Consider the following 12,177-nt stretch of genomic DNA (forward strand, 5'->3'; position numbering starts at 1 on the left):
AATAATGGCATTTTCTAAGTTAATTTTTTTCAAACCTTTCAAATTGGTTTGATCTATTAGAGAGTAAGATACTTTTTTTCATGAGTTTACATAAAGGCTACTGAGCATATAGGATTTGAGTTGGTTTTTTTATAGGATTTGAGTGCTTTTTATAGAACTACCTTTAGATATTGTGAATGTTGTTATTTACCCTAAGTATTATCATGTTGCAGAAAGCTACTTCTTCCCCAGTGAAATCTTCTACTACATCCATCACCAGTGCTAAAAATTGTGAGGTACAAAATCCTGAACTACTTCAAAAAACCTCTGTTAGTCCTCTTAAAACAGAGGTGTCAAAATCAACTGAGAGGTCAACTGTATCCAGGACAGTTCGGCCCAAGGAAGAATTAAACAGAGAAATTTGTCTGCAATCTCAACCTAAGGACAAATCTACAACACCAGGTAACATATTTTTAAAAAAATTTAAAGTACTGCTGACTATTTTCAGTGTGTCTGTTCTTAGCATTTTAAATATCCAATTGCTCATGGTACAGTGTTGGTTTGCCAGGGCAAATGCCCGAACGTATCAAGTGAGACTTATTCAAAGTCAGCTTTAATTGATTGAATGAATGTTCATTAATGTAGACTAGCCCAGTTACTGGTCAAAGTGTTTAACTTGTTACGTTTTAACAGTTTAAACATGCTTTTTTCTAGAAAGACCTAGATACTTTCTTCTATACTTTTTGATGCAGACAAAGCATATACAACTGGAAATCACATTTTAAGGATATAATGGAGAAGCGTTCTTATAACCAAGCGTGCAAAGCAGTGCTTCTCAAACTTCACTATGAAAGCACCCGTAGTAGCAAAGGGAAGGGAATATGTATACAAATGACTCCACTCCCATTTAATTTATATGTGTGTATATTGTATGTGAATGTATACATATGAAGATTCAATTTTACTATGGTAAACTGATGCTCCAGGAAGTCCATGTTTATCTTGTGGTGACTTACACCTTCTGGTATACCCCCGCATGCTATTGGTTGAGAAACATAGGACTAAAAAAATATGGTTCAAATATAGGGTAATATAGTGTACTTTGTTTGAGCTATATTCTTTTTCATTAGAATTGCTTTCGGAAAGACTGTGTTAATTCTACATTTTAACTTCTTAAAAATACAATCTCTCCAGAAATAATAGTTCATCATAAAAGAGAAGTAGTCAGAGAGATGAGAGTGGGGAATCCATTAGTTACAGGGTAAGTAGAAACCAGCAGTCAGTTTCCAGATGAGCCAAAATGAGAATTGGAGACAACAGCAAAAGCCTCACGTGAAATTAGACTATGACTCCCTGTTTTCTAAAGACTTACGGCATAGATAAGAACGACATAAGGGGCATTGTTGGGAATTCCCTGGTGGTATTGCGGTTAGGACTCGGCGCTTTCACTGCTGGTCATGGGTCAAATTCTGCCCTTCACCTGTTTTTGCAAATAAAGTTTTATTGGAACACAACCATGCCCATTTACTATCTGTGGCTGCTTTCATGCTTCAATGCAGAGTTGAGTAGTTGTGACAATGGCCATATGGCCTGCAAAGCCCCAAATATTTACTCTTTGGCTATTTATGGTAAAATGTTTGCCAGTTAATGATATAGGTAACCTCCTTTTATGTAGTGCAACCCTAGCATTCTTATAATGGAGGTGGTATGTATCCCATTTGTTCTATTTTAAATGTATCTCATACTATTTTAGATGAGTACTGTTTTAAGACTTTATAAAACCAAGACATCCTTTGATAAAGTAAATTATCCCTAATTATTATTTTTGAAAGAGAAAAAGGATTTAATCACTGGATTTTCATGTTAGACTTCCTAAAAGCAAGAAAATAAATTGGGCTGTAGAAATATTAGTAGTTGGGTTATCATGGCCAGGATACTTGGTTGTTAGGGTATATTATTAATGCACATACAGTCAATTTCCAATCATCTAGGTTCTGATTATTTAGTTTAAGGGTTTTCTAATCCCTACTGTCCTCTTACTCTACTTTCTAAAAATTCTTCTTCTTATTTTTTTTGAAGAATTAAATCCTATAAAACAAATTTTAGGACATGGAATTAAATAGTGTGGTAAAAAAACTTATTTTTTTTAAGTTTCTTGAACTATTTTCTTTCTGTTTACTTTCTGAATGAATATTCCTAGTAGAATCAAAGCATTTTGGAGCTGAACTGGATTTTAGAACTTTTCCCATAGAAATCATAATTGTAACTTATTCTAAACAGCCTCCCAAAAATGTGTGTATTATCTTTAGGAGGAGCAGGAATTAAGCCTTTCCTGGAACGCTTTGGAGAGCGTTGTCAAGAGCACAGCAAAGAAAGTCCAGCTCATAGCACACCCCATAGAACTCCCATTATCACTCCAAATACAAAGGCCATACAAGAAAGATTATTCAAGCAAAACGCATCTTCGTCTACTACTCATTTAGCGCAACAGCTCAAGCAGGTATGGCTTACTGCTTTTAACATTATTCATTACATGGTCTGAGCATAGAACCTAGAAGTCAAACTATGAATTCTGACTCCAGTCTTTTTGACTGGAGATAAATAGCATCTCGATTCTCTGTATCACTTGTTTCAAATTAGAAATATTATTGTCCTATATTCTGTGTGTATTGTGAATTTAATCTGAAAACTGAGAACAAGGTTAGTAGAATTTGAATATTATTAAACATACTTTTGGCTCTTGTGTAAAATAGAGCTTTTGATGGTTTTAGGAACGTCAAAAAGAACTAGCATGTCTTCGTGGCCGATTTGACAAGGGCAGTTTATGGAGTGCAGAAAAAGGCGAAAACTCAAGAAGCAAACAACTAGAAACCAAACAGGTAATGTAAACAAGAAATGTAAAAGTGAACTTGTTACCAAAGTAGTGCTGGGATTTAACTTGTGGTTCTGTATTGTAAAATAATTCTTTATATACTGTCTTGTTCCAATAAACTATGCAGTTTTCTATTCATAAACTCCTTAAATGGTCATACCAACTTTGCTTGTTCCAATTAACTATGCAGCTTTCCATTCATAAACTCCTTAAATGTTCATACCAACTTTGCTTTTCTCTTGTGATATTTTGCCATTTAATGGAACTTTTAACCATGTTTACTGATGACCTACTTAAAATCAAATTTAAAAGGTATTCTCATCATTCAATTGATTTCAGATTCCTTTTAACATTCTATTTAGGTGCTGGTTTTCAAATATTTCTCCGAATCTACTTTTCTCATTAATGATTATATATCTCTCCCCAAATACCATACTTTTAGACTATCTGTAATTCTTTCAGTCACCAAATACCTCCCAGATTTCTCTTTACTCATATTACTTCTGGTCAAATTTCACTGATAAGCCTTCAACAAAATCCCTACTGTGTTAAACTATCTTCTGTTTCATCTACATGCCTACTGTGTACAAAATACTGTGTTAGGAGATATACATACATATATATATATATATATATATATATATATATATATATACACACACATACATATATATATACACATTTTACTTTCAGTTTTATTGAGATATAATTGACATACAACACTGTAAAAGTTTAATGATTTGACTTACATACATTATGAAATGATTACCACAATAAGTTTAGTGAACCTCCATCATCTCATAGATTCAAAATTAAAGAAATAGAAAAAAACATATTTTCCTTGTGATGTGAACTCTTAGGATTTACTCTCATAACATACTGCAGTGTTAATTATGTTAATCAGGTTGTACATTATATCTCTAGTACTTATTCATCTCATAACTGGAAGTTTATACCTTTTGACCACTTTCATCCAATTCCCCCTTCCCCTACCCCCTCCTTTGGTAACCACAAAGCTGATCATTTTTTCTATGAGTTAGTTTGTTTGTTTTTGAAGTATAATTGACCTATACCACTATGTTAGTTCTGGTTGCACAGTACAGTGATTTGATGTTTCTATACATTACAAAATGATCACTACAATAAGTCTAGTTACCATCTGTCACCGTACGAAGATATTACATTATTATTGACTGTATTCCCAGTGCTGTACCTTTCATCCCTGTGATTCATTTATTTTATAGCTGGAAGTTTGTACCTCTTAATTTTCCTGTGTTAGGATATATTTTTAAGCTAAAAATAATAGAACTATATTTAACGTGGTTACCAGTAGAAATAGAATAATACATTTATCCTTTATTCTTTGAGAAGGATCTATTTGATTTTGTTTTTTTTTTATCAGTTCCCTCGCTTAACAAATCATGTTTCTCAAGGTCCTGATCTCAAACATTTTTTTTGTCTCACTTGTCCTGGAACATCTCTTTCCCATCCTCATATCTAGCTTCAGTCAATCACAGAAATGCTGATAATGCTTGGCTATTCTGCCCTCACCTCTCTCCTGAACTCTAATTGAGCTTTGGTTGACTGGCAGAGCTTTCTATGCTTTGCTGGAATATCTTCCCCATGTAGTCTCTGTCTTCACTTAGGGCTTTACTCTATACTTCATCATCTAAAACAATCTGGCAGTACCTCCTTGGCTCCTTCCTCTTGTTACTATGTCTTCCCACCTGCTGGCCTCTAGCACATGCACACACACATCCAGTGATACATTTTCTAAGTATGTCACCAAGCTTCCTTATCTTGTGTATTTTCCTCTGCCATTGCCTTAATCATTACCATAGCTTTGTGTGAACACCCTGCTTTTAGTCTGGCTTCTCTCCAGTCCATCTAACCCACTGCTGCTAGAAAAATATTTCTAAAAGGCAGATAGGCATGTGTTCCCTTGCTTAAAATCCTGGAGAGCTCCCCATAGCTAACATCAGAAAAATGTCTAAAGTGCTTGGCTTGATATCTAGAATCATTCAGAAATCTGGCTTCTCTTCCCTGCTCCTCCACATGTGTGCTTCAGTCCTGCCATGCAGACTATTTGTAGTCTCTCAAATGTACCCATATTTTCAGATCTCTTTGTCTTTGCCTTGCTAGTCTCTCTGGATGAAATATCTCTGTGGTGAGCTCCTGCTTCATTAAGAATAGGTTAAATTTTAATTCCCTCTGGAAGTTTTTACTTGGCCCTTTTCCCAGTCCCCCTCCTGCTTTTTTGGGCCCATGTCATCCTGTTTTTACCTCACTGGAATATTTATCTTCCTATAATTGTTTTAACTTTGTTTTTCACCACTGTCTATGAGAGCCTTATTCATCTCTGTCTATGTTCTCACTGCTTGACTCACAGTAGGAACACAGTAAATTTGTCTTTGGAAGAAAGAACGAATGGGCTAATCCTTCCCATCAGCATAGAGCAAGCTATTATCTGTGATCTTAAAACAAAAACAACTCTTTTGATCTCCTATTCCCCTCCCTTTCTTTGCCTCCTTTTCATCCAGACTCTTCCAAAAGGGTTCCTCTACTTGTATCTTCCAGTTTTTCTCTTCCCTTCTCTCTTGATCTCTCCACTCAGGCGTTCACCACTACCCTTATCAAATTCACCAGTGGCCTTCACTAATCAGTTTTCAGGTGTTTAACTTGACCTATTATTAGCAGCATTTGACATTGTGAATCACTCTCTTCTGTTTGAAGCACCTTCTTCACTTGGTTGCCGGTAGGTCATAGTCTCATGGTTTTCCTTCTACATCTCTGGAAAATAAAAAGCAACCGTTCTTAAATGATTTTTTTTTGTTAAATGATTCCTGATAAACCTGTGGAATCCCTCCCCAGACAGTTGCACATATACATGTAAAGAAAATTCTGAACACAATAATGGGGAGTTCAGGGGTCTCCCCACCTCAGAACTCATCTGTGGTACCCACAGAAAGAGCAGCCTAAAAGATGGGAGGGAAAAGCAGTTGAGTATGGTGTAACTGAAGTCAGGGGAAGAAAGAGCCTTTCAGAAGGGAGGAGTGGTTGGTATTGCCAAGTGTTTGTTGTCAGACGTAGACTGGACTGAGACCACTGGGTTTTGCAATAAGGAGCTTGTTGTGACTTGGCAGAGCCTTTTAATGAAGTGGTGAGGGTAGAATGCAGGTAGTAGCGGGTGAAGAGCAGGGTCCAGGCGTATAGGCAGTCCTCAGAAGTTTGGTTCTAAAGGGAAGGGAGCAAGGAGGTGGTGGCTAGAAAGGGATGAGGAAGTGGCGTGTGGTTTTGCTAGTATTTGTTTTGGTCTTTCTGAGGAGACAATTATTTTTTCCCAATATGTGGCTTTCACCTGAATTGGTTTATCTAAAGCTGAACTCTGATGTGGATTTTCATTCTCTCTTGCCTACTGGTCTCTAGAAAAGATTTTACATACTATGAATTACCAAGAATGTGAACTAGCACCGAGGCCTTTTGTGTTCTAAACATGGCTGGACCCTTTCACATTCATTATCTGTTTTGTTCTGAGGAAGCTTATATAGAACAATGACTCTTACTTATTTCATTTAATAACATGTAAAAAGACAAAATTTATAGTTTTGAGAGATAAAGTTTATCTCTTCATTTGCTTTTGCAGGAAATTCACTGTCAGAACACTCCCCTCAGAAAACAAGTTGGTCCAAATACCCCATCACTTCCAGTAACAGAAAAGGTGGCAGAAAATCAGACACCAGCAAAACCTTCTAGTATAGAACCTACGGGTAAGCGTTTTCTATTTCTACTTCACTTAAAATGTAGATTTCAGTCTACCATAGTTTTGGAAATTGGACTGGAAAGCAGAAATGCTGTTCTAGTGTAAAAAGACAGATTCATTTCTTCATTTCCACTTACCTTTTCATTTCTAGCCATGCAATATCCTTCTTCCTTAGTTATCTTTCCAGAGTGAGAACGCATACACTTGATGAGAGTGTAAATTACTATAAGTATTTTTTGGAGAAAAATTCAGTAATATCTATTGAATTGTAAAGTGTGTGTGCTCTGCAAGTGTTTCTGTAAGTTGAATTCTTAGAACTAGTGTGCACAGGTGTATGTACAAATATATTAATTGTAGCACCATTTGTAATAGTAATAAGATTTAAATGACCTAAATGCACATCAGTAGAAGACTGTAAATAAATTGTGCTAAATCCATGTAATCAAGTATTATGTAGCTGCTTAAAATGAATAAGGTAGCTTTGTATGTAATGACATTTAATATATCATAGGCAGTTAAATTAAAAAAAACAATAGTGGTAAAAATACATATTATTGAAATTCGCCATCTTAACAATTTTTAAGTGTACAATTCAATAGTGTTAAGTATATTCACACTGTTGAGGAACAGATCTCTGGAACTTTCATTTGGTAAAACTGAAACTCTATACCCATTAAACAACAACTCCCCTTTTCCCCCTCCTGAGCCTCTGGTCACCAGCATTCTACATTCTGTTTCTATGAATTTGACTACCTCATATAGATTAGATACCTCATATAAATGCAATAATATAGTATTTGTCTTTTTGTGGCTAGCATATTTAATTTAGCATAATGTCCCAGGGTTCATCCATGTTGACATGTCAGGACTACCTTCCTTTTTAAAGCTGAATAATATTTCATTGTGTAGATATACCATATTTTGTTTATCCATTATCCATTGATGGACATGTGGGTTGCTTCCACCTCTTGGCTATTGTGGATAGTGCTATTATGAACATGGGTATGCAAATATCTCTTCGAGACCCTGCTTTCAATTCTTTTGGCTGTATACCCAGAAGTAGGATTGCTTGATCATGCAGTAGTTCTATTTTTAATATTTTGAGGAACTATTATGCTGGTTTCCATAGTGGTCACACTACTTACATTCTCACCAACAGTGCACAAGCATTCTAATTTCTCCACACCCTCATCAACACTTGTTATTTTTTGTTTTCTTGACAGTAGCTATCCTAATATGTATGAGTTATTAGCTCGTTGTGATTTTGATTTGCATTTCTCCTATGATTAGAAATGTTGAGCATCTTTTCGCATGCTTGTTGGCCATTTGTATATCATCTTTGGAGAAGTGTCTGTTCATGTCCTTTGCCCATTTTTAAATCAGGTTGATTTTTTGTTATTGAGTTGTAGGAGTTCTTATATTCTGAATATTAACCCCTTGTCAGATATATGATTTGCAAATATTTTCTCACATTCAGTAGGTTGATACACAAAACTTTTTTTTTAAATTGAGGTATAGTTGATTGACAATATTATATTAGTTTTAGGTGTACAACATAATGATTAAACATTTTTATAGATTATACTCCATTTTAGTTATCATAAAATATTTTCCATGTGCTGGACAATATATCCTTGAAACTTACTTATTTTATACATAGTGGTTTGTACCTCTTAATCCCCTACTCCTACCTTGCCCCCTCTCCCACAAAAGTTTTTAAGTTTGATGTAGTCCCATTTGTCTATTTTTGCTTTTGTTGCCTGCTTTGTGTTATACCCAGAAAATCATCACCAAACCCAATGTCATGAAGCTTTCTTTCTCCCTCTGTTTTCTTCTGGGAGTTTTATAGTTTTGAGTCTTACATTATGTCTTTAATTCATTTTGAGTTGATTTTTGTATATGACGTCAGATAAAGGTCCAACTTAATTCTTTGCATGTAAATATCCAGTTTTCCCTACATCATTTGTCCTTTCCCCATTGAATTATCTTGGCAGCCTTGTTAAAGATCATTTGACCATATATGTGAAGTTTTATTTCTGGGCTCTCTCTTCTTTTCCGTTGGTCTATATGTCTATCTTTATGCTAATATCATACTATATTGATTATTATAGCTTTGTAATATGTTTTGAAATCAGGAAATGTCAGTCTTCTAACTTTGTTCTCTTTCAAAATTGTTTTGGATATTCAGGGTCTCTTGAAGTTCCATATGAATTTTAGGACAGACTTTCTATTTCTCCAAAAAGTGCTATTGGGATTTTGATAAGAATTGCATTGAATCTGTAGATTGCTTTGGGTAGTATTGATATCTTAACAGTATTAAGTCTTCCAATTCATGAACATGGGATGTCTTTCCATATATTTGTGTTTTTTTAAATGTCTTTCAGCAATATTTTGTACTTTTCAGTATACAAGTCTATCACCTCCTTGGTAAGGTTTATTCCTAAGTATTTTATTCTGTTTCATGCTATTGTAAATGGAATTGTTTTCTTAATTTGCTCTTCAGATTGTCCATTGTTAGTATATAGAAATGTAACTGGTTTTTTTGTGTTGATTTTGTATTTTGCATCTTTGCTGAATTTGTATATTATTCTAACAGGTTTTTTTGTGTGGAATCTTTAGAGTTTTCTATATATAAGATCATGTTATCTGTGAACAGAGATAATTTTACTTCTTTTAAAATTTGGATTCTTTTAATTTATTTTTCTAGCCTATTGCTCTGACTAGGACTTTTAAAAAGCTATGTTGACTAGAAATGGTGAGAGTGGGCTTATCTCTAGCTTGTCTTGTTCCTGATCTTAGAGGAAAAGCTTTCAATCTTTTACCATTAAGTACAATGTTAGCTGTGGGCTTCTCATATATGGTCTTTATTATGTTGAAGTAGTGTTTTTCTATTGCTAGTTAAGTGTTTTTATTGACACTTTTTAAAAAGTGAAAAACAAAATGCAGAACAGCATGTATAGTATGATCACACTATTTACAATAGCCAGGACATGGAAGCAACCTAAGTGTCCATCGACAGATGAATGGATAAAGAAGATGTGACACATATATACAATGGAATATTACTCAGCCATAAAAAGAAATGAAATTGAGTTATTTGTAGTGAGGTGGATGGACCTAGAGTCTGTCATCCAGAGTGAAGTAAGTCAGAAAGAGAAAAACAAATACCATATGCTAACACATACATATGGAATCTAAAAAAAAAAAAAAAAAGGTTCTGATGAACCTAGGGACAGGACAGGAATAAAGATGCAGGTGTAGAGAATGGACTTGGGGAGGGGGAAGGGTGAGCTGGGACGAAGTGAGAGAGTGGCATTGACATATATACACTACCAAATGTAAAATAGATAGCTAGTGGGAAGCAGCACATAGCATAGGGAGATCAGCTTGGTGCTTTGTGACCACCTAGAGGGGTGGGATAGGGAGGGTTGGGGGGAGAAGCAAGAAGGAGGGGATATGGGGATATATGTATACGTATAGCTCGTTCACTTTGTTATATAGCAGAAACTAACACAACATTGTAAAGCAATCACACTCCAACAAAGATGTTAAAAAATAAAATAAAATAATGGAAAAATTTTTAAAAAAGGATATATACATATGTATACATAGGGGGAAAACTGAAAGAACAAACAATAACCTGGTAATATTAGTGTCCCCTTTCTCTTCTAGGGAAGAAGAGAGAGATGGGAAAGTTAAGAGAAGACAGGTGCTTTGGGGGATTCTCTACTTTATGCATTTCTGGATTTGAAATGCATAGCTTTATAATCAGAAAACAAGATATGTAAGATTCCTTAATTGAAAAACTCTAAGTTTTTATATATATTCATATGGTTTTTCCTAAATTTTTTTTAGGTTTTACTGGATCTGAAATGACGAAGTCTAGCCCTTTGAAAATAACATTGTTTTTAGAAGAGGAAAAGTCCTTAAAAGTAACATCAGACCCAAAGGTTGAACAGCTGACTGGTTGGTTTTTGTTGTTTTCATTCTTTGTCTCTTATTAACTCTGGACACGCTAGGAGAATTAGTATTCTCATATTCAAATATGCAGTGTTCTATATTTCAAAATATGATTTTATAATACTCTTTTTTTTTTTTTCCACTAGGAAATACTCTAGCTTTCACAAAATACAGTACTGTTAACAGTTATCGTTAGGTCCCAGGCCCCTGTGAAAATCTGATTAAGGCTATCACTCACTTCCACAGGGAAAGGAAACGTGCTGCCCTTCCACACTCTGCATGTATGGTTAGCGGAATCAGCGGCCCTTGAAGTTTTGTGAACCCTGCCCTAAGTGATGTTAATAGTTTCCTATTATTGACTGCAATGTGAAAGGGCAGTTCCCAACAATAGAAAAAGAATTATTTGAAAAAATATTTTTTGTAAATCTGAAGCTTTTGGCTATTATCTTGCAGTCTGGGTTTTTAATATTCTTTCTTAAACCCGAAGAATTGAATCAGCTTTTGATAGTTCCCACCTTTATTACTTAGAAAATGTTATTGGAACTTTATATTAGTAGTATTCTATTTCTTTTTGCTTTGTTTGTTTAGGAGGTACTTTTTCATAGGGCTTTTTCTTCCTGTTTATTAAGTAAGCATATGAATGTTAGGTCTTCTCTGTTATCCGTTTAATTCTTAAAGGTCTGCATCACAGTATTTACCTGTTGAAATATTTTTCAGAGGTGGTACGTGAAATTGAGATGAGTGTGGATGATGGTGATGATATCAACAGTTCAAAAGTAATTAATGACATCTTCAGTGATGTCCTAGAGGAAGGTGAACTAGATGTGGAAAAGAGCCAGGAGGAGATGCATCACGCAGATGCAGAAAGCAGCGAGGAACAGGAAGATGCACTGAATATCTCCTCGATGTCTTTACTTGCTCCATTAGCACAGACAGTTGATGTGGTAAGTCCAGAGGTAAGAAAGGACTAAATGTAAACAGGCCCAGCACATAAAGAAACGAAGTAGAATTTGGATCCCTTTTTGTTTTAGTTGGTGCGTGGGGATTTGGCACTCTGTAGCCAGGGGTATTTTGCAAACCTGATGTTAATTCTCTTAAAAGAGAGCTTAAAACTCTTCAGTGGTTTCCTGTTGGCCTTAGATGAAATCCAAACTGTAACATGGCTTAAAAGGCCAGACATTTGGGCTCAAATCCTGGCTCTGCCATTAACCAATGTTTATGGGTCAGGTTATTTAACCTCTTTGCCACAGTTAAATGTTAAATTAGGTTAAAAATAGTACCTACATCATGGGGTTCAAGTGCATATTAGATCATATTAGCATATTAGTATTTAGCACCAGATAGATAACTAATATTTATTGAGAGCTAGCTCTACTGTTATAAGTGATCACCCTAAATTGAATAACTGCACCTTTTTTTGGAGGTTGATTCAATTAGAAATATTTTTTAAAAAGAGTTACAAGTGTAGGCTTCAGCTGTCTTTGAACTTTTATTCATATACATTTTAGGAACTTATTTAAGTTTGCCTTGTTTTTATGATGAATCAGTCAACTTAATGGATATTTATTTTCTGGTAATAAAGTCATTCAATTCCTCAGATTTCTCA

The 12,177-nt window shown here is 34.9% G+C and overlaps 1 protein-coding gene across 3 annotated transcripts in view; it reads left to right on the forward strand.

Annotated features, from left to right (window-relative positions):
• ANLN (anillin, actin binding protein) overlaps nt 1-12,177 on the forward strand; it is a 51,967-nt gene that overhangs the window by 14,014 nt on the left and 25,776 nt on the right. For 2 of the 3 annotated variants that reach the window (XM_082471683.1, XM_082471685.1), the window contains exons 5-10: nt 213-441; nt 2,289-2,479; nt 2,751-2,858; nt 6,495-6,618; nt 10,467-10,577; nt 11,289-11,527. In XM_082471683.1, coding sequence (XP_082327809.1) covers nt 213-441; nt 2,289-2,479; nt 2,751-2,858; nt 6,495-6,618; nt 10,467-10,577; nt 11,289-11,527 — 1,002 coding nt within the window. The remainder of the gene's footprint in view (nt 1-212; nt 442-2,288; nt 2,480-2,750; nt 2,859-6,494; nt 6,619-10,466; nt 10,578-11,288; nt 11,528-12,177) is intronic. The other variant, XM_082471684.1, reaches the window with a different exon arrangement.

This window comes from Balaenoptera physalus, assembly GCF_965194825.1.
Source record: "Balaenoptera physalus genome assembly, chromosome: 8".
NCBI classification, from domain to species: Eukaryota; Metazoa; Chordata; class Mammalia; order Artiodactyla; family Balaenopteridae; genus Balaenoptera; species Balaenoptera physalus.